The 23136-nt window shown below is 41.6% G+C and overlaps 1 protein-coding gene and 1 long non-coding RNA gene across 2 annotated transcripts; both read left to right on the forward strand.

Annotated features, from left to right (window-relative positions):
• The first annotated feature begins 7131 nt into the window (after positions 1 to 7131).
• Positions 7132 to 11893, forward strand: LOC130038128 (zinc finger X-linked protein ZXDB-like). Its single transcript, XM_056130043.1, has 3 exons — positions 7132 to 7181; positions 8442 to 8781; positions 9202 to 11893. The coding sequence occupies exons 1-3, from the start codon at positions 7132 to 7134 to the stop codon at positions 11209 to 11211; spliced, it is 2400 nt and encodes a 799-aa protein (XP_055986018.1). The 3' UTR covers positions 11212 to 11893.
• Positions 11894 to 13502: 1609 nt separating this feature from the next.
• Positions 13503 to 15452, forward strand: LOC130038176 (uncharacterized). Its single transcript, XR_008794609.1, has 2 exons — positions 13503 to 13904; positions 14148 to 15452. It is a non-coding gene; the product is annotated as an uncharacterized LOC130038176 (long non-coding RNA).
• Positions 15453 to 23136: the final 7684 nt, after the last annotated feature.

Below are 23136 nucleotides of genomic sequence, written 5' to 3' on the forward strand. Positions count from 1 at the left end.
ACTGACACCAGCAAGAATGTCTTTATAAATAACATCAGAAACAGCAAGATTCTCTGTGCACAAAAAAGAACCTTCTCAATGGATTGAGTGCATGCTTTGCATAAAGGAGGCCTGGTTTTGATCTGGGGCACTGATGATGTTCTGAGTATTGCTGGGAGCAATTTCTGAACACAGAGTTATGAAAGGGCAGCATTATCATCACCCAATGATGTCTACGCCCATCACTGCTGAGCCTGTCCCATCCAGAAGGGAAGGGAAGGGGAGTGAAGGGGAGAGAAGGGAAGGATGTTATGTTGATTTAAGTCCTAGTTCATGGAATAGCACTTGGAAGATCTAAAAATCAATGCATGTTCTTAACTGTAAGGGAGTTGACAAAGAATATGTGTTTTTACACAGCAATTACTCAGCAGCATGAGAAAACATTTATTTCTTCTACAACATGGTTGGAACTGGAGATTATGCTAAATGAAGTTAGACAGAAGTAAAAGGAAATGTGACACATAAAAAACAAGGGGGTAGACAATGTCTAAATAAAAACAAACCCATAGAATACAACAACATAACTGATGCTACCAAGGGTGGGGGAAGAGAGTGGTACTTAAAGTGCCCAGTGGTCTATGGCAGAAGGATACTGACACTTTTGTGTGGTAACATTGTACTCCAAACATGTAGACACCTACTCTTATAAAAACAAAAATACTGCTACATAAAATAATGTAATTTGTTAATAATATCAGTAGTATTTGAATTAAGTACGCTGTAAAATGAGGCCACAAAACTGCAGAAGAAAAACCCAGGTATGCGGGACCAGTCATTGAAAACTCCATGTCACATGGAGGTGGATATGGGTCATCCTTCTCCATCTTCCGACCCACCCAGTGTCCTGGATGCCACGGATACCCAGGAGTGTACAGCAGCTTTTGCAACCTCATGACACCCTACAATATTCATAACAAGCTATACCAAATGAGTGATTTAGCTTTAGGATGGTGAGAAAATTCAAAATAATGGTGGAGGGGAGGTATACTGGTAGTGGAATTCGTGTTGAAATACCAAAAGTAATCAATTGCTGTGAACAATTTTATAAAAATAAAATTGAAAAATTAAAACAAACCAAAAGAAATAAAAATATGTGAAGCCTGTAGTGCAGTTGCAGGATGGGGCAGCTGGCTTCACTGAAGCAGTGTGCTAAGAGTGTGAAAGCAGCACTTCTCCAGATAAGCCTGCAACATGCTCCTGAGGCATGAGCTCTTGGTTTCATTAATCTTTCAGATTGTTTTTTTGAGTTTCTATCTCATTAATTTCTGCTCTGAGTTTTATTATTTCCTTCCGCCTGTTCGGATGGGCTCCTTTTGTTGGTCCTTCTCCAAACTTCTAAGATGTGAGGTTAGGTTACTTATATGGGCTCACTCCTCCTTCCTAAGGAATGCTTGTAGAGCTCTAAACTTTCCTCTTAACACAGATTTTGCTGTGTCCCATAAGTTTTGGTAACTTGCGTCCTCATTTTTGTTCATTTCCAGAAATCTTTTGATTCCATCTTTGATTAATGAAACCAAGAGCTGGTTCTTTGAGAAAATAAACAAGATCAATAAGCTTCTAGATTCAGCCGAAGAGAAGGACAACATGGAGGGCGGGATCCACAGATCCCGAAGGAAAAAAAAACAGGTTCCAAAAAGAGCCGAGATCATCGGGAAGTCCCAGATGGAACCCCGGTGACCAGAAGCCTCTACAAGCACAGCTTGAGTATGCGGGAACTAGGACTTTTCCTCAAATCTGCCGGGACTACAACTCCCAGGTAACCTCAGATTCCGGAAGTCACGCCCACAGCCCGCCCCCCAGCGCCATATTTACAGCATTCAGCCGAAGAGAAGGACAACATGGAGGGCGGGATCCACAGATCCCGAAGGGAAAAAAAAAAAAAACAGGTTCCAAAAAGAGCCGAGATCATCGGGAAGTCCCAGATGGGGTAGGTACCGCATCCCGCCTCCCCCAGATGGAACCCCGGTGACCAGAAGCCTCTACAAGCACAGTTCAAGTATGCGGGAACTAGGACTTTTCCTCAAAAACTCAAAACGTAAGCGGCCGTGCGACATCTCTCTATACACAAAGTGATCCATGGGAAGTAAACCACCCAACGTTTCTCTCTGAAAATCATAGTTAAGTTTGGAGCACGGCCACAGTCCCAGAAACACAAGGACTTAATGCATAACCCAGCAGCTTGAAGCAGAAAAGTGAACGGGCTATGCATTAATCCAGGCCATCATGTCTGTCCGGAGGGGAAAGGGTGTTGCCCCGTTCGCCCTCTCCTCTCTGGAAAGAAAGATGGCGGCCACATGGGAGCCTTGTGGACAGCAGGCATGAGCCGGGGGAGTGGGGGCGACTAAAACCTCATGGGAAGGGGGGCGTTCCGGTCCGTCCTTCACACCCTACCGAGGTCACCAGTTGCCCCCCACGAGCGGCTCTCCAGCACGGCCACAGCCCCAGAAGCACAAGGACTTAATGCAGAACCCAGCAGCTTGGAGCAGAAAAGTGAAAGGACTATGCGTTAATCCAGGCCATCAAGTCTGCCAGAGGGGAAAGGGTGTTGCCCCATTCGCCCTCTCTTCTCTGGAAAGAAGGATGGTGGCCGCATGGGAGCCTTGTGAACAGCAGGTATGAGCCAGGGGTGTGGGAGCGACTAAAACCTTATGGGAAGGGGGGCGTTCCAGTCCGTCCTTCACGCCCTACCGAGGTCACCAGTTGCCCCCCACGAGCGGCTCTCCAGCATGGCCACAGCCCCAGAAGCACAAGGACTTAATGCAGAACCCAGCAGCTTGGAGCAGAAAAGTGAAAGGACTATGCGTTAATCCAGGCCATCATGTCTGCCCGGAGGGGAAAGGGTGTTGCCGCAGTCGCCTTCTCCTCTCTGGAAAGAAAGATGGCGGCCGCATGGGAGCCTTGTGGACAGCAGGTATGAGCCGGGGGAGTCGGGGCAACTAAAACCTCATGGGAAGAGGGGCGTTTCGGTCCGCCCTTCACGCCCTACCGAGGTCACCAGTTGCCCCCCATGAGCGGCTCTCCAGCACGGCCACAGCCCCAGAAGCACAAGGACTTAATTCAGAACCCAGCAGCTTGGAGCAGAAAAGTGAAAGGACTATGCGTTAATCCAGGCCATCATGTCTGCCCGGAGGGGAAAGGGTGTTGGTCCCTTCCGCCCTCCTCCCTCTGGAAAGAAAGATGGCGGCCACATGGGAGCCTTGTGGACAGCAGGTATGAGCCGGGGGTGTGGGGGCAACTAAAACCTCATGGGAAGGGGGGCGTTCCGGTCCGTCCTTCACACCCTACCGAGTGCACCAGTTGCCCCCCACGAGTGACTCTCCAGCACGGCCACGGCCCCAGAAGCACAAGGACTTAATGCACAACCCGGCAGCTTGGAGCAGAAAAGTGAAAGGACTATGCGTTAATCCAGGCCATCAAGTCTGCCGGAGGGGAAAGGGTGTTTGTCCCTTCCACCCTCCTCCCTCTGGAAAGAAAGGTGGCGGCCGCATGGGAGCCTTGTGGACAGCAGGTATGAGCCGGGGGAGTGGGGGCGACTAAAACCTCATGGGAAGGGGGGCGTTTCGGTCCGCCCTTCACGCCCTACCGAGGCCACCAGTTGCCCCCCACTAGCGGCACTCCAGCACGGCCACGACTCCAGAGCACAGAAACCAATTTCTTAACTATCTGACTTTCAGTAGAAATACTTCCAGGGTCAATAAGTAAAATAGCAGAAATCCAAAACCAACATTTAATTCTTGAACCCAGCTGTAGAAAGCAAATCAATTCACAATGCTTTTTCAGCATGTCTGATTTGGGGGGGGGGGTAAACTCTAAATAATAGTGGTGAATCTTTTATTGAAACAATGAATCTAATCAAAGCAGATAGAGTGTTAACTAGAATTCATCTGCCCCACAGGGACTGGGAGGGGTGGGGGGTGGGGTTTTATTGGGGTTCTTCATGGTAAAAAATAAGTATTGGTAAAGGGAAATGTGTTTGATATTTGCATGACTGAGACCTAAACCTGAAAGCTTTGTAACCTTTCCCACGGTGATTCAATAAATAAATAAATAAATTTAAAAAAAACAAATAGAAAAAAATAAGCTTCTAGCAAGACTCACAAAGAAAGGAAGAGAGAAAACCCTAATAAACTGGATCAGAAATGAAAAGGGGGACATCAAAAGAGAAACTACAGAAATTCAAAGTATTCTCAGGGACTACTTTGAGAAGCTTTATACCACGGAAGTAGAAAACCTTGAGGAAATGGATAAATTTCTGGATTCCTATAGACTCCCAAGGCTGAACCTAGAAGACCTGGAATACCTGAATAGACCTATCACCATCCAGGAAATTGAAACGGTAATAAAAATCTCCCCGAGCACAAAAGTCCTGACCCAGATGGATTCACTAGTGAATTCTTCCAAATCTTTAAAGAGGACTTACTCCCAATCCTCTTTAAGCTTTTCCATGAAATTGAAGTATCAAAAACACTTCTGAACAGTTTCTATGAAGCAAATATCACCCTGATACCAAAAGCTGACAGAGATATAACGAAGAAAGAGAATTACGGACCAATATCCCTAATGAACACAGAAGCAGATCCTCAACAAAATATTAGCAAATAGAATCCAACGACTCATCACAAAGATCATACTCCTTGACCAGGTAGGATTCATCCCAGGGATGCAAGGATGGTTTAACATTCACAAGTCGATCAACATAATCCATCATATGAACAAAAGAAAAAATAAAAACAATATGATCAAATCAATAGACACAGAGAAAGCATTTGACAAGATCCAGCACCCATTTATGATAAAAATTATCAGCAAAATGGGCATTGAAGGAACATTCCTCAATATAGTCAAAGCCATTTACCACAAGCCCACACAAGTACCATTCTCAATGGGGAAAAACTAAAAGCCTTCCCTCTAAGATCCGGCACAAGGCAAGGTTGCCCACTTTCGCCACTCCTATACAATATAATACTGGTAGTCCTGACCATTGCAGTCAGACAAGAGAAAGGTATCAAGGGCACACAGATAGGAAAGGAATAGGTCAAGCTATCACTATTTGCAGACAATATGATACTATACTTAGAAAAACATAAAGACTCTACAGAAAAGCTCCTAGAAACAATAGGTCAGTTTAGTAGGACTACAATATCAACTCCCAAAGTACATGGATTTCGGCAGACTACAAAATCAACAGACAAAAGTCCATGGCTTTCTTATATTCAAATAACAAAAGAGAAGAAAGAGACATTAAAAAATAATCTCGTTCAAAATGGTACCTCTGAATATCAAGTACCTCAGAATTATCTTAACCAAAGAGGCGAAAGACCTGTCACTGTCACTGTTACTCTTCTCCCATTGTTTATTGATTTGCTCGAGCGGGCCCAGTAACATTGTGAGACTTGTAACAGTGTTTGGTATATTGAATATGTTATGGGTAGCTGGCCAGGCTTTGCCGTGCATGTGAGATACTCTTGGTAGCTTGCCAGTTTCTCCAAGAGAGGCTTAGGAATTGAATTCGGGTGGCCGTGTCGGCCACATGGAATGCAAAGGCACTACACACAGTGCTATCGCACAAGCCCTATACAAGGAAAATTACAAAACACTACTTCAAGAAATAAAAGAGGCCACTAGGAAATGGAGACACATCCCCTGCTCAGATAGTGAGGATTAACATTATCAAAATGGTAATACTGCCAAAAAGCACTATACAAATATAATGTGGTCCCTATCAGGATATCCATGACATTTTTCAAAGAAATAGACAGAAAATTCCTGAAATTCATGGAACAATAAACTCCCACGAATAACTAAAGCAATCCTTGGGAAAAATAAGATGGGTGGCATAATCCTCCCCAACTTCAAACTGTACTATAAAGCAGTAGTAATTAAAACAGCATGGTACTGGACTAGAAACAGACCTGCAGACCAATGAAACAGAATTGAATATTCTGTCACAGAGCCCCAAATATATGACTACTTAATCTTTGACAAAGGAGCAAGAAATGTGAAGTGAAACAAGGAAAGCGTCTTCAACAAGTGTTGCTGGGAAAGCTGGATAGCTCATTATAAAAAATGAATTCTGACCTCTGTATAATGCCAGGCACAAAAGTCAGATCAAAGTGGATTAAAGACCTCAATATCAGACATGAATCCATAAGGTACATAAAGGAAAATGTAGGCAGAACTCTCCACGACATTGAAGTGAAAATCATCTTTAAGGAGGAAACAGCACTGACCATGCAAGTGAAAGCAAACATAAACAAATGTGACTAAATTAAACTAAGAATCTTCTGCACTTCAAAAGAACCAGTGCCCAAAATACAGAAAGAGCCCACAGAATGGGAAAGAATATTTACCCAATACCCATCTGATAAGGGATTAATATCCAGGATATACAAGATACTACTAGAATTGTATAAGAAAAAATACCTCCACCCCATCAAAAATGGGGAGAATAAATGAACAGAAGTTTCCTCAAAAAAGAAATACAAATGGCAAAAAGGCACATGAAAAAATGCTCCACATCCCTAGCAATCAGGGATATGCAAATCAAAACAACAATGATATATCATCTCACACCACAGAGACTGACACACATTCAAAAGAACAAAAGCAACCAGTGCTGGCATGGATGTAGGGAAAAAGGGACACTCTTTGATTGTTGGTGGGAATGCCCACTAGTCCAGTCTTTCTGGAAATCAATATGGACCGTACTTCAAAAACTAGAAATTGAGCTTCCATGTGACCCCAAAATACCACTTCTGGGAATATATCCTGAGGATGCGAAAAAGCACAGTAGAAATGACATCTGTACCTATATGCTCATTGTAACACTGTTTACAATGGCCAAAATCTGGAAACAACCCAAGTGCCCTAGAACAGATGACTGGTTAAAGAAACTTTGCTACATCTACACAATGGAATACTATGCAACTGTTAGGATAGATGAAGTCATGAAATTTGCTTATAAATGGATAGATATGGAGAGTATCATGCTGAGTGAAAAGACTCAGAGAAGGACAGACATAGAAGGACTGTACTCATTTGTGGAGTATAAAACAACATAACATGAGGCTGACACCTAAGGATAGTAGATACATGGGCCAAGAAGATTGCTGCATATCTGGAAGCCTGCCTAATGAGCAAAGGTGAGAAGGCAGCTGGAATAGAGAATGGATCACTAAGAAAAAGATGACCGGAGGAATTGGTCGGGATGGGAGATGTGTGCTGAAAGTAGATAATGGACCAAACATGATAACCTCCCAGTATCTGCATTGAAAACCATAATTCCCTAAAGTAGAGAGAGAGTATGGGGAATATTGTCTGCTATGGAGGCAGGGGGAGGGTGGGAATTGGGGATATACAAGGGATATTGGTGGTGGGGAATGTGCACTGGAGGAGGGATGGGTATTTGATCATTGAGTGATTGTAATCCAAACATGAAAGCTTGTAACTATCTCATGGTTATTCAATAAAATTAAGAAAATAATTTCTATCAGATTGGCTCTAACCCACCCCCTGGAGGATATGGAAGTCGACCTAAGTTAGATAAAACAACAATCACATAAACACTCATGCTTCTGCCATAAGAATGAATATATACCTTGTACCTGGATTTAATACCCTGTTTCACCTTTGGTCCCTGAACTCCACCAAGAGTGATCCCTAAGAGTAGAGTCAGGACTAAGCCCTGAGCACCTGCAAGTGTGGACTCAAAAAACAAATATAAACAAAAAGAAAGAATAAGTACTTAACTCCCTAAAGTAATGTCCATGGTTAAAACAAATTTAAACCGTGTATTAAATTTTCCCTTGAGCCTTCAATACAGCTCTGAATATGAAAGTTGTGTTGGTGACTGGAGGGGGAGTCCCCCTTCTCGACCCCCACAGGAAGAGAGACAGCTTTTATCATTCAGAGTAGGAACTGCTATCAGTATGGTAGCTTAATGATGTTTTATACAATACTCTCCTAGGAATATTATGTCTTCTCTCCAGTCAACTGACCAGCCAGTAAACAACTTTTAACATGGAAGGTACTAAGCAACATGTTTAAGAAACACACACACACACACACACACTCTTTCTCTCTTATCTATCTCTATCTCTCACTGTTTGTGGTGTAATTCTCTTAGAAAAAACAATAAGAAGCTGATTTCAGATGTACTCATTATGCAGATATACCTAAGTATTGCTGCACCATTCACTGAGTGAGCTGTCATTTTCCATTTCCTAAAAAGATCGCTTGAATTTGCTACTACTATTGATTGTGGAGCTTATACCACACTGTCTCTGGGCTTTCTATTGTGTTCTGGAGACCTGGCACCAGAATATTCAAATCACTGTGGCGTTAAACACGTTTTAATATCTGATAGGGCCAGTTTCTGCGCATTGCATTTTTCCCCCTTTCAGGAACACGTTCAAGCCAGCGGCAGGGGGCGGGGTCGCGCCTCCTCCGCGGCTCCGGTTCCAGCCGAGCCCCACGGACGTGAAGATGGAAATCCCAAGGATACTCCCAGCTCGTGGGTCTCGACAGGGCAGCGGCGCTGGCAGCCCCTCGGGTGGCGGCCGGGTCCACCGAGGCCCTGACCCGGGAGCTGTACAGGCCCGGGCGCGCCGCCTCCTGCTGCTCGGGAGCCCCCAAGATGGCGGTCCGGGGCGGCGGCGCGAAGAGGCCAGCGCGGCTACACCCGGCTCTGGCCCAAGCCAGTTGGGTCCGCGGAGGCCTGATCACGCTGGCGGCGGCGGCGTCGTCGGCGGCGGCGGCGGCGGCGGCGGCAGCGACGGCGGCGGCGGCGGCAGCGGCGGCGGCGGCGGCAGCGGCGGCGGCAGCGGCGCCAAGGGCAACAGTGGCGGCAACAGTGATGGCGAGGACTTCTTCCTGGTGCTGCTGGACCCGGTGGGTGGCGACATGGAGACAGCGGGTGCAGGCCCGGCCACAGGGTCCATATGGAGGGAGGAAACAGAGCCAGGCCCACAGCCTGAGGCGGGAGATAGCGGCGCGAATCTCGCGGTCCGCCCTGCATTGGGACCTCGCTGCTTGTCTGCAATCCCAGCTCAGGCATTAGCTCCGGCCCCAACCCTGGCCTCGGCCCCGGCCCAGGCCCAGGCCCAGAACGCGGAGGAGGCGGCGATGGCGGCGGCGGCGGCAGCGGCTTCTGCTTCTGCTACTGCTTCTGCTTCTGCTTCTGCAGCCTCCATCCCTGCCCCTAGCCTGGGCCTCACTGCTGCCTTCGCCGGCACCGTCACCATCCACAACCAGGACCTGCTGCTGCACTTTGAGAATGGTGTTCTCACCCTTGCCACGCCCCCGCCTCCTTGCTGGGAGCCTGGGGTCATGCCTGCCCCACAGCCTGGGGTTCTGATAGCTCCACAGGTGGGGGAACCCCAGGCCTCGCAGCCAGTGGACTGCCCTGAGCAACCGCCAGATCTGTTGCTGGCTGAGCCAGTTGAACTAGCACCAGTGCAGGCGCTGGAGCAGGAGGGGGAGGTAGAGGGCCCGCTGACTGATAGCCCCCCTGGGCCACTGGGCTCAGGCCCAGGTGTGGTGCTGTACCTGTGCCCTGAGGTGCAGTGTGGACAAACCTTCACCAAGAAGCACCAACTGAAGGTGCACCTACTGACGCACAGCAGCAGCCAGGGCCAGCGACCCTTCAAGTGCCCCCTGAGCGGCTGTGGCTGGACCTTCACCACCTCCTACAAGCTCAAGAGGCACCTGCAGTCCCATGACAAACTGCGGCCTTTTGGCTGCCCGGCGGAAGGTTGTGGCAAGAGCTTCACCACCATATATAACCTCAAGGCTCACATGAAGGGCCATGAGCAGGAGAACTCCTTCAGATGCGATGTGTGCGAGGATTGTTTCCCCACGCAGGCCAAGCTCAGCGCCCATCAGCGCACCCACTTTGAACCCGAGAGGCCCTACCAGTGTGCGTTTTCTGGCTGCAAGAAGACCTTTATCACAGTGAGTGCCCTGTTTTCCCATAACCGTGCCCATTTTAGGGAACAGGAACTCTTTTCCTGCTCTTTTCCTGGCTGCAGCAAACAGTACGACAAGGCTTGTCGGCTGAAAATTCACCTGCGGAGCCATACCGGTGAGAGACCGTTCCTTTGTGACTTTGATGGCTGTGGCTGGAACTTCACCAGCATGTCCAAACTCTTAAGACACAAAAGGAAGCACGATGATGACCGGAGGTTCATGTGCCCTGTGGAAGGCTGTGGTAAATCTTTCACGAGGGCTGAGCATCTGAAAGGCCACAGCATAACCCACCTGGGCACAAAGCCTTTTGTGTGTCCTGTGGAAGGCTGCTGTGCCAGGTTCTCTGCTCGCAGTAGTCTCTACATTCACTCCAAGAAACACTTGCAAGATGTGGACACTTGGAAAAGCCGTTGCCCAGTCTCCAGCTGTAATAAACTCTTCACATCCAAGCACAGCATGAAGACCCACATGGCCAAAAGGCACAATCTTGGCGAGGATCTCTTAGCTCAGCTGGAAGCTTCAAATTCTCTTACACCTAGCAGTGAACTTATCAGCCAGGGACAGACTGATCTCAGTGATGCAGAGCTAGTGTCCCTTTTCTCTGATGTGCCTGGCAGTAGTTCTGCTGCAGTACTGGACACAGCATTGGTGAACTCTGGAATCTTGACTATTGATGTGGCCTCTGTGAGCTCAACTCTGGCAGGGAACCTCCCTGATAATAGTAATAATAATAATAATAATAATGATGATGATGATGCTTTAGGGCAGACTGTGGACCCTCGGGCCTTGATGGCCACCAGTGACCTTCCTCAAAGTCTGGATACCTCCCTTTTTTTCGGGACAACAGCTGCAGGTTTTCAACAGAGCTCCTTAGAGGTGGATGATGCCTCAAATCTAAGTGCAGGGCCTTTGGGGACTCTGGGCTCTTTGACTATGAAAAACTCCAGTCAGGAACCCCAAGCCCTGACCCCTAGCAGTAAGCTAACAGTAGACACAGATGCTCTGACTCCTTCAAGCACCCTTTGTGAAAACAGTGTCTCAGAACTACTGATGCAAACCAAAGCAGAATGGAACTTACATCCTGACTCTGCCTTCTTTGGACAGGAGGAAGAAACCCAGTTTGCATTCACCAGCCCAGCAGGAAACCACGTTTCTCAGAAAGAAACAGATCTTATCACAGTGACTGGAAGCTCATTTTTGGTATGAACCATTCATTCCTCACCTCTTGTATTAATTGGACTCAATTTTATGGATATCCTGGACCGAAATATCTATGAGAAATGCAGTCATTTTCTCATAGCTTGAAAATGATCAGAGCCCTGGGAAACAAGTTTGGAGATGTAGATTCTGATCTAGTGTTTGGCATTTTTAAGTTGAGTCGGTGACCCTGAGCAAGTCACTTAAATCTTGTCTGAGCCTTAATTTCCTTATTTATAAAATGAGGTGTCTTTGAATAGAGCACTTCTAATCTATAATGTACCTATAGTTTGTGTCTTTCCAGCTCTGTATTTTCACAACTTTGTGCTCTTTCTTTTTTCAAGGATTTTACTTAGGGATTTTACAGTGATTAACTATTGCATGTGCTTCTAATGTAATGAAAAGTGCATTGAAAGGTAATGATAAGAGAACATGGAACAGGTATTTTAAAAAATGGAAATTTTAGCACAATACCAAAAGATTTCTACAATCACTTTGTGGCACTTAAAGAAAGCCAAGAGTAGGGGGACAGTTCTTTTAAACTGATTATCTTTCTAACCTCTGTTTTGATGGAATGTTGTGTGGTTTGGGTGAAAAGTGTCAGGTTTTGATATGACAGACCCAGAGTGAAATATTGATGTTTCTGGTGTAAGTGGCCTTAAGTAAGTTATTTCATCACACTGAGCCTCAGTTCTCAGGCACAATATGCTTTTAGTGACAACAGTCACTGTAATGTAAACATACTTGGTGCATCTTAAGGCAATTTTTTTTCTCTCCCAGTATTTAACTTTTGGAGAGAAAATGTGGTGTTTTAGCATGTTTTGGTGAAATTTTAGTCACCATTCTGTTCTGTCCCTCACTTTCCTAACTCAAAGGGGAGCAAGAGGTATGCTTTAAAATCACACGTGTGCATTTGGTTTAGGAAGCAGTGAAGGTGATCTCGTCCACAGATTATGAAGGATATTTTTTTTCTCTACACAAAGCTTAAGTGAAGGGGCTCACATGTGCACCAGACCAAATTATAATGTCTTTGGTCTGCAGTTAAAGCCAGTCCTAGTGAAACTAATATACAGCCTGGGGTTTCAGGAAAATCTGGAAACGAAAGAGAGTAAGGTTTTTCTTTTCCCTGTGCCCATTTCTCACTGCTTGTCTACTGCCAGAGTTGGAATGAGAGGTTTTGTCTGCATTGTGAGTACATATTTTGTCTCTTCACATGATCAGAACATTTTGCAGTTTCTATGGCACTTTCATAGCTATTACACTTCATCCCCACGGCTTTCAAGATAGTTATGGCAGAGTTTTAGCTATAAACCTTATTAAAATTTAACTCTCTTTTAGGTGAATTTTATTTAGTACGTGCATATGCACACACACACACACACACACACACACACACACACTCATGCATACACAGAAACCCTTGTATAAACAAGGAAAGGTTTTTCACCTCTCCGGTTTAGTTATTCTGAGTGTCTTGATCATTTGATGTTATAACTAGTTGTTCTATTCCACCTAAATTAATGTCTGCTTCCTTCTGCCAGCTTTGCTCCCTCCCCAACCTGTTCTTTTGCATGTGCATGCTAGTTCTTACCTTGATCGCTTTTAGAACTTGAACTTGGAAGTTTGTGTTTATGGTCACCATCTCTTATCCCTTCTCTTCATGTCGCTTTTTTTTTCAGTCGAACTGTCTACTGCAATTCTAAGTGTTCCCTAATAAATTACTTTCTCGATTTAGATGTCAGTGTATTTGTATATAAAACAAATGATACCAGGGATGTTTTGTTTTGTTTCGTGGTGCCAGGGATATTTTGGTAAAGCTTTATTGCAACATTTACTTCTTTTCTATTTTTTATGCCATGTGATTCTGATAACAAACTGTTGCTCTAAAACATTCTAACTTGCATGTGTATGTTTGTAGATAGCTATTTAGCACTTTGTTACTGCACTTTATAATTTGCCATGGTGAAATTCATCTGAGCTGCCTTTCACATTTAGTGGTAAGTGAAAATATATCTCAGTTTCTAACCCAAAGCAAATATCAGTCTTATTTTTCTATTCTTTTAAACATTTCTTCCTCATAGCATTGTAAAGAATATAAGCCCATTTTCAAAATTCGTGTGCTAATTTAAGAACTTATTTATGCCCTCATAATAGACTTCCATTCTTTTCCTTCGAGTAAGAATGCAAAACTAAACATGCAGTTGATAGGCATATTGTAAGATACATAACTAAAGATATCTTAAAATACTGCCACTTCTTTAATTCCCTAGTCTTGTTTCCTCTCACTGAAACAACAACAGCAGCAGCAACAACAAACTTTCAGAAACCTATACTTCTGTGGTGAGGAATTGTCAAAGTACAAATTTTACTTTTCTTGAAGATAGAAATCTTGTAATAGTTATCTCACATGTTTTCAGTTTGTGTGAAGGATTTCTCTTTGAATAACATTTTCTTAGCACAGTGGTGAAAATGGCATGGAAATATAGTCAGAATTGTGACTGCAACGTAATGGTTGCTTCTTTTGATGTTGATATAAGTTCACCATTCTTTCAAACAGTGGCCTTGATTTCATGTGGCCTCCTTTGACTTTTTAGCTCAAGGTTTAAGATTTGACTCATTGAAATCAAAGCGCCACAATGCTCTGAAGGAAGGTTTGTATACAGAGGACTTGGCCAAACTTGTTTATCATGATCTGTAGCACTGTAGAACTGTCCTCCCGTCGGTCATCAATTTTCTCGAGCAGGCACCAGTAATGATTTCATTGGGAGATTTGTTGTTACTGGTTTCGGCATATCAAATATGCCACAGGGAGTTTACCAGGCTCTGCCGTGCGGGTGGATACTCTCAGCAGATTGCCGGGCTCTCTGAGAGGGAGGTAAGAATTGAACCCGGGTCGGCCACATGAAAGGCAAATGCCCTACCTGCTGTGCTATCACTAGAATAAGTAAGTCTTAACATTTTTGCCATTACTGTATTATATAACTGAAAGCCTGTGGTAGAAGAAGTGGAATGATAGAATATGAGGTTCACTTCATTGTCTGTGGATCAAGTACTTCACCTTCCCACCCAGGAAAAATAAAAGAAGACTTTGGTGTAACAGTGTACTTATGTCACTTCTTTTATTTAAGGTAAAACATTCAGTAGTCCTGTTTGAAAAGAATTTTCATAATACCTTAATTAGTGATTATTAATGAGGTGATTCATTTTTTAAGTTTTTAAGATTTTCTCAGCTCTGTGATTCCACAATAATATCCTCCATTCTTTCAAATAAAGTAATTTTTTATGATAACTACATTTTCAGGCACATTTTCTGAAATATATATAATATGCATGCCAGTATAATAAGTGTCTATGTACTTTACACCCTACTTCAGCTATTACCGGTTTATGAAAAATCTTATCTAGCAAATTACCCCTCTTTCTCCTAGTACCATCTTGGAGTGATTAATACATATTATATTTTAAACATAAGTATTCAGTGTATAGTTATATAAGTTATAAGCACTTGAGGAAAAGCTACAGTTTTATTATGTTTTAAATTAATATTAGTTCTCTAAATTAATATTAGTTCTCTATAAATTAATATTAGTTCTCTATTTTCAGTAAGTATGTAGTCAGGGTTACCACCTCTACTTGTTTTATAAATGCTTATAAATGTTTCAACATTTTTATAATTTTAATTTAAATACTTCTCATGTTTCTTCCTTTTCTTTCTTGATATTTTATTCTATGAAGAGGCTACTTTGTTTCACAGATATCATTTTCCACATCTTAAATTTTTCTGATGACTATGTCACAGTTGTGTCAAGTTCATTTTTTGTTTCCTTGAACAAATCCTTGGATCTAGAGACTGTATCGTGTTAGAGAAATGATTTGGAGGGCAGGAATGTATTATGTTTTCTTATTGGTTGACAGTGTTAACTTTTCTCTTTGTGATAATCACAACAGCAGCTGATTGATTCAGTTAATTAACCTGTGCATGTTTTTTTTAATAGAATGACTAATAGAGGTGGAAGAAATGTTTGTTGTCTATTATAGTTTAATAAAAATATACAGTGCTAAAATATTTTCTTACATATTGAGAGAACAAGAAATAATAAGTTACCAAATACATGCGTTGGCTGTTCTCACCATTCATCTTTCTGATCTTTTTATTATGATGTGTCATCATTGTAGTAATTCCTAGATAAGACATTGAAACACATCAACCACAGTTTGTGTTGGTTAAGTGGCCTTGAATAAAGTATTCTTGTGAACCCTCATTTTCATAGCTATTGTGGTCAGATATATCACATACAATAAATATGCCTAACACCTTAGCCTTTTCTGGTTTTTAATATGCAAGGAATATGTGGGTCTGCATCTTTTTGTTGCATTTTATAATCATATTATTCTCTCCTATTATAAATGAGATACTTGAATAATGTAGGTCAAATTAGACATATCTTCGGGAATTACCTATATGGCAATTTTAGCAAAGTCTGTTCTGTGACTCATAATTTAACCAACTCACATTCCAAGTGTACTTTAGCTAGTGACTGACATAAATAACTTAAAATAAGGAAACATTGAGGGCTTGGAGCAATAGTACAGTGGGTAGGGTCTTTGCTCCTTGCCTTGCACATGTCCGACCAGGGTTTGATTGCTGGCTTCCCATCTGGTCACCAAGCCCCACCAGAAGTTATCTGTAAGCCAGGAGTTAATGCCTGAGCACCTCTGAGTGTGGCCCAAAACCCAAAACAAACTAAAAAACAAAACAAGGAAACATTTCTTCCTTTCACCCGTCGAGTTTCTATGATTCATTCCTATGACATAAGTAGCTTTTGTTTAACATTTTATTTGGTTTCTCTTAATTTTACCCCTATCCACACCAATGAATGTGCACACCACTCCTTGCTATGAATTCCTAATTGTTTTTAATGGATGAATCTCTTGCTGATACTATCCTCATGGACCATTTTTAAAAAATACATTGCAATTTTTATGACTTATTTTTATTCAATAACATTTGTTGGGTATCCACTGCAATTCTTTGTGTACACAAACATTATTTTCTGGGCTGACATACATGGGTATATATGACTCAGAAAATGAGATTATTTTTCATGTTTAGATTAGAAGTGGATTTCTGTTTCAGTACTTCCATTTTCTAAGGTTTTGCCTAAGAATAACACTACCTAAAACTGTTCTTATTTGCTTTAGTATATAATTGCATGTCTGTAAATAAAAGAAATTTGGCAGTACACTAAAATTTTTCATCTTTGAAATGTTTTTGGATGTGTGTGGATCTACCCACATGCATTCACACCCACGGACTCACAAATTTTAAAGTGTGTTATATAATTGTTTTAAATTTTTAAAACGTGCATTTTGTAAGTCAGATATTAAGAATTTGATGGTGAATGTTCAACAGTTCTCATTTTGAAATATTTACATTTATGTAGTGCATTAAAAATAGTGTTATTTGTACAATATTAATAATTGAAATAAACACAGTAGTGAACATCAAATAAATTATGAAAACAAAGATAATTTAATAACACAGCTTCATTTTTAATCACTTAAGGGAAAGTCCTCAATTAAAAATAAGCTAAGTATTTTTTCCTAGAATTTTCAAAGAAACAACCTTTATCTTTCTCAAAAAATAAAAACTTTTTATTGTTCATGGACTCAGAGTTTCATTTAAATTAAAATGACTTCCCTTTATATATTATTTTATTGAAAAATTGTGAACAGCTTTCTTCTTTCAATGTAAGAAGTTTATAGTTCTGACATAAACTTGCAATGGATCGTTTAAAGAGGTATACATTTTCTTTCTGTGTCTCAGTCATTGAGTTATTAAAAATTAGTGCTAGTTGAAAAACAGTAATATGCTGACTTAAAAATAAGTATAATTTTTCTTGATCATGATCAGGAATTAGTTAGTGTAGTTATATACTGCTTGAGTAGCAGTAGTAAAACATGGATAATTTCAAAGTTTTAAGTCCCTGTGACCTAATTTTTTGTATGTTTTATTCAAGTAACATTAGTTAGAGATTTCACAATATTTCAAAATAACGAGTATTCATGAAGCATCATTCTGAAAAATACATCATGATATACTGGGAATTTTATGAGAATAGTAATATGTAATTCAGACCTTGAAAGAAATAACAGTTGATAGAATAAAGAAAAATATCTTTTAAATTATTGGCGATCAAAATCAAGGAATGTTTATTATTTTCCCAAAATGATTCTCAGTCAAATGGAATAGAATTGAGAGCCAAAAGATAAACCCTCAGATATACGGATAATTAATCTGATAGCTTGGTACATGAAGGGAAGCAATGAAAGCCTTTTCAACAAACATCAGTGGGGAAGAAGAAATTTAAAGTTGATTCAGGACTTGGGGGTCAGAACAGAATGCATAAGCTACGTTGAGGAAAAATGCAGTTTTCTGCAAGACACAGATCTCAGAAGTATTTTGATGATTTGACTTATCTTGACAATGAAACTAGTGATGAAAAATTATTTTTAAAACTAGTTAAAATATTTGTTAATTAATTGGGGCTTTGAGACAAATTTACCATCTGGGTTTAGAAAGGATACTACAGTGGGTAAGGTTCTTGCCTTGCACCCAGCCAAACTGAGTCATACCCAGGCACCACTTATGGTCTCCTGAGCCCCACTAAGAGAGATCCTGAGTGCTACAACAGGAATAAGCCTTGAACACAGTGCCAGCACAGTTGCATGTGAACCAAAATGAAAACAAAGATCATCTGGTATCATATTTTGCTTTGTGATAAAAATTTTAAAGTTTGAAATACACTGTAGCACTGTCTTCCCGTTATTCATCGATTTTCTCAAGCAGGCACCAGTAACGTCTCCATTCTGAGACTTGCTGTTACTGTTTTTGGCGTATTGAATAGCTATGCTATTGCTCTGACCCAATCCAAAATGCTCTGGATTCTCTTCAGATCATATAAAGTTTTAAATATAAATACAAAATATACACTGTTCTTAAATATAATGCAACTCATAATATTTTGTTTAGGTGATTCTGTGATTTATAGTTATTCTGCAACCACAACAAAAGTATTTCACAAAAGTCAGATATAATGTGTGTTAGTAGCAGATACTGAAAAAAAATTAAATTTCTCAAAGTTGAAAAGTTAAACTTTATAGAAGTTGGATAGTACTGGGATTAATCTTGCATGCACAGACCTTGGTTGGATTGTTGTACTCCATGGTCCCAGGAGCATTGCTGCACGTGGCCCTGAAGGACTCCAGCACAGCCAGGGTGTTTCATGTAATCACTGATACCACATGGCCTAAAGCAGTATCATATCTTTGAACCCTCATATTGAAACACTGTCCTGGTTAGCCAAGAATCATCAGGATGGGTTCACAGGTCTCCTGAGCAGTATAGAAGGAAAATTTTTACTCAATTAAAATTATTTGTCCATATCTGCATGGACATTTCAGCAGCAATTTGGTTTGGAGACCATATCCAGTGATGCTCGGGGCTTACTCCTGGCTCTCTGCTTAAGAATCACTCTTGGTGGCGCTCTGGGGACCATATGAGATGCCGTGAGTAGAACCTGAGTGGGCTGTGTGTCAGACAAGTGCTTTATCTATCAGACTGTTGCGTGAATATTCGGTCAGTCGGAGGCACAGAGATAAGACACGTGAGAGGAATGTAGAAGCACGGAGTGCCAAGGCTCACTCAGGAACTGTGGCAAAATGCAGCCTTTTGCAGTCTCCTTTTATTTGCTTTTTTTCTCTTGTACATCAATGGTGGATTGCAGCAAGGAGAATCATTAACAAGGGGACCAGAGGTTACAATATAAGCATACCTCCTCAGGACATAAAAGTATACATTGTGCTGTCAACTTTCTATCTGCAAGCTATGGGGAGGAATGAATGTATGGCCAGATATATAGGTTTCAGAGCCATTACCCCCACATACCTGAGGTATATAGCATGCAGGAGAATGTCCACTTGTAAAGATTAAACATATCTAAGGTCTGTGAGAGGGGGTATTGTTTCTTTGTACTGCCAAGAATAATGTATTACTAGGTGGGCACAAGAGAGCATGCTGTACCTATTCAGATTAATCAGACTTACAAGCTTCATCTCACCCTCTTAATTCAAAGTGGGGTCCTGGTTCTGCTTCCTGTTTGCAGGGCAGTGTAGGAGGACTCGTCCTATTGATCTGGTTAGGTACCAACACCATACTGTCTCTTGGCCCCGGCATAACTTCTTTTCTGGACCACACCTAGCAGTGTTCAGGGTTTTTTCCTGGCTTATGCTCAGGAATCATTCTTGGCTATGCTGGAACCATAGAGGATTGAACCCAGGTAGGTTATATGCAAAGCAAATGCTCTAACTGCTATACTATCTCCCTGGCATATCAGAAGAAATTTGTACTCTATTATTTTCCAGATATGGTCAATATATAGACATATTTACATAATTTAATGATTGTCTCTAATATTAGATACATGATCACCAGAATATATGATAACCATGTCGAGAATACTCTTTTAATGTTAGTCCTGCATACGAAATGCCAAAATGCATATTATATGTTTGTTATATTACATTTTAGCACTCTGAAAAATGCTATTTTCCACAGGAAATATCCTATAGAAGATTATCTTCCACTTACAGCAGATATTTTAATCAGAATAGTTAAATTACATTTGAAGTTTTTATATATTGTGGTTTATTGGTTAATTTTCAGGTAGCCACTGATTATTTGGACATTATTTTTGTGAAATAAAATAATTTTATTTAGGAAACGAGAGTGTGTGAGCTAGCGAGGGAGAGAAAGAGAAAAAGAGGAGGGAAAACACCACAAAAAAAGAGAGAGGGGAAAAAACACCATTAGTAAAGAAAGGAATTACACATTCCAGTTTTGGATATGGGATATTCCGAAATGGAATGAACTTGTTTGTAGGATAACATTGGTTTGTCCTTTCTGTCTTGCCACAGAGAACTCAGTTTTTTTGGGTTACTCCCATCACAGTGCTCCAATTTCTCTGTTTATTTATAAATTCTTTTTTTTTTTTTTGCTTTTTGGGTCACACCCGGTAATGCTCAGGGATTACTCCTGGCTTTGCAATCAGGAATCACTCCTGGCGGTGCTCGAGGGACCATATGGTATGCTGGGAAACGAACCCGTGTCAGCCGTGTGCAAGGCAAACATAAACACCCTACCCTCTGTGCTATTGCTCCAGCCCCATGTTTGTAACTTTTTTGTGTGCTCTGTTAACTTGTAAATATTGTTTTTCTCTTCCTCTTAAGTCCTTTGCATAGTTAATTCAGAGCAGTGTCCTTTTTTTAAAAAAAAAATTTATTAGTGGAACACCATGAGGTACACTTGTAGATTTACAAATTTTTGTGCTTGGGTTTCGATTATACAATGATCAAGTACCCATCCCTCCACCAGAGCCCATTTTCCACCACCATGGATCGCAGTATCACTCCCACACCCATCCCCCAATCTCACCCTGACTCTGTGGCAGGGCATTCCCTTTTGTTCTCTCTCTCCTTTTGGGTGTTGTGGTCTACAAAAGAGACATTGAGTGGCAATCATGTTCAGTCCATGGTCTACTTTCAACATGTATCTCCCCTCCTGGGATGATCCTCCAAACACCCTTTATTTGGTGCTCCCTTCTCTATCTGAGCTGCCCTTTCCCCTAGAGTGCCCAGCTGGTCTCTAAGCTATGAAGTAATGCTCCTGGTACTGATCGTGGCTATTCTTGTGTATTAATCTCCTATTTTGTTACTTTATGTCCCCCAGATGAATGCAGTCTTTTTATGTCTATCCCTCTCTTTCTGACTCATTTCGCTTAGCATGATACTTTCCATGTGGTACCACTTGTGTGTAAAATTCAAGACTTCATCTTTTCTAACAGCTACATAGTACTCCATTGTGTAGATGTACCAAAGTTTCTTTAACCAGTCATCTGTTCTCGGGCACTCAGGTTTTTTCCAGATACTGGCTATTGTAAAGAGTGCTGCAATGAACAAACAAGTGCAGATGTCACTTCAACCATACATCTTTGCCTCTCTGGGATATATTCCCAGGAGTGGTATTGCTGGGTCAAATGGGAGCTCAATTTCTAATTTCTTGAGAATGGTCCATACTGTTTTCCAAAAGGGCTGAACCAGTCGGCATTCCCACCAACAGTGAAGGAGTGTCCCTTTCTCTCCACATCCGTGCCAGCACCTATTGCTTTTGTTCTTTTGGATGTGGGCCAGTCTCTGAGATGTGAGATGGTATCTCATTGTGGTTTTGATCTGCATCTCCCTGATGATTAATGATGTAGAGCATTTTCTCATGTGCTTTATTGCCATTCGGATTTCTTCTTTGAGAAAGTTTCTGTTCATTTCATTGCCTCATTTTTGATGGGGTTGGATGTTTTCTTCTTGTGGAGTTCAACCAGTACTTTGTATATCCTTGATATCAACCCCTTGTCGGATGTTATATCCAAGTAGGATTCATCCCAGGGATGCAAGGATGGCCAATACGAGGCGCAGGCCTTTTTGAAACAACTGAGAGAATCTATTCTTAACCTGTGACAAGATAGAAGCTGCTTCTTCACCGCCTGAACTGGGCAATTGGGAGCACATCCAAGCAGTCTGGAGGCTGCTTTGCTGAGCTACTCTCGGACTCATAATCCAAGGAAGTGTCAGCAGACTTATAATACATATAACTTTCATCTGATGCACTGGAAGTGGAGCTATATTCTCCAGCGAATATCCTTTCCCATTCTGTAGACTGTCTTTGTATTTTGGTCACTGTTTCTTTGGAGGTGCAGAAGCTTCTTAGTTTAAGATAGTCCCATTTATCTATCTCTGTTTTCACTTGCTCGGCCAGTGGCGAGGCATCTTTGAAAATATCATTAGCTTCAATGTCATGGAGGGTTTTGCCAACTTTGTCTTCAATATACCTTATGGTTTCTGGTCTGATGTTGAGGTCTTTAATCCATTTTGATTTTACTTTTGTACATGGTGTTAGGCAGAGTTCTGAGCCCTTGTTTTTTGCATGTAGCCGTCCAGTGATGCCAGCACAATTTGTTAAAGAGGCTTTCCTTACTCCACTTCGCATTTCTTGCACCTTTATCAAAGACTAGGTGATCATATGATTGAGGGGAGATGTCAGTATATTCAACCCTGTTCCACTGGTCTGCAGTTCTGCCTTTGTTCCAGTACCATGCTGTTTTAATTATTCCTGCTTTGTAGTAGAGTTTGAAGTTAGGGAGGTTGATTCCTCCCATTTTCTTTTTCCCAAGAATTGCTTTAGCTATTTGTGGGGGCTTATTGTTCCATATGAATTTCAGGAGTGTTTGCTCCATTTCTTTGAAGAATGTCATGGGTATCTTTATAGGGATTGCATTGAATTTGTACAATGCTTTGGGAAGTATTGCCATTTTGACAATGTTTAGTCTCCTGACCCATGAGCAGGGGATATCTTTCCATTTCCTCATGTCCTCTTTTATTTCCTGAAGTAGCGTTTTGTAATTTTCTTTGTATAGGTTCTTTACTTCCTTAGTTAAGCTGATTCCTAGGTACTTGATTTTCTGGGGCACAATTGTGAACGGGATTGTTTTTTTCATGTCATTTTCTTCTCTCTCACTGTTTGCATATAGAAAAGTCATGGACTTTTTGGTATTGATTTTATAGTCAGCAACTTTACAAGTCTATTGTTTCTAGGAGTTTCTTGGTGAAGGTTATAGGGTTCTATAAGTGTAGTATCATATTATCTGCGAATAGTGAGAGTTTGATTTCTTCCTTTCCTACATAAATGCCCTTAATATCTTTTTCTTGCCTAATTGCTATTGCTTGTACTTCCAGTACTAAATTGAACAGCAGTGGAGAGAGTGGGTATCCCTGTCTCGTCCCTGATCTTAGAGGGAAGGGTCTCAGTTTTTCCCCATTGAGGAT

Source organism: Sorex fumeus, unplaced genomic scaffold, assembly GCF_029834395.1.
Source record: "Sorex fumeus unplaced genomic scaffold, SorFum_2.1 ptg000073l, whole genome shotgun sequence".
In the NCBI taxonomy this organism is placed as follows: Eukaryota; Metazoa; Chordata; class Mammalia; order Eulipotyphla; family Soricidae; genus Sorex; species Sorex fumeus.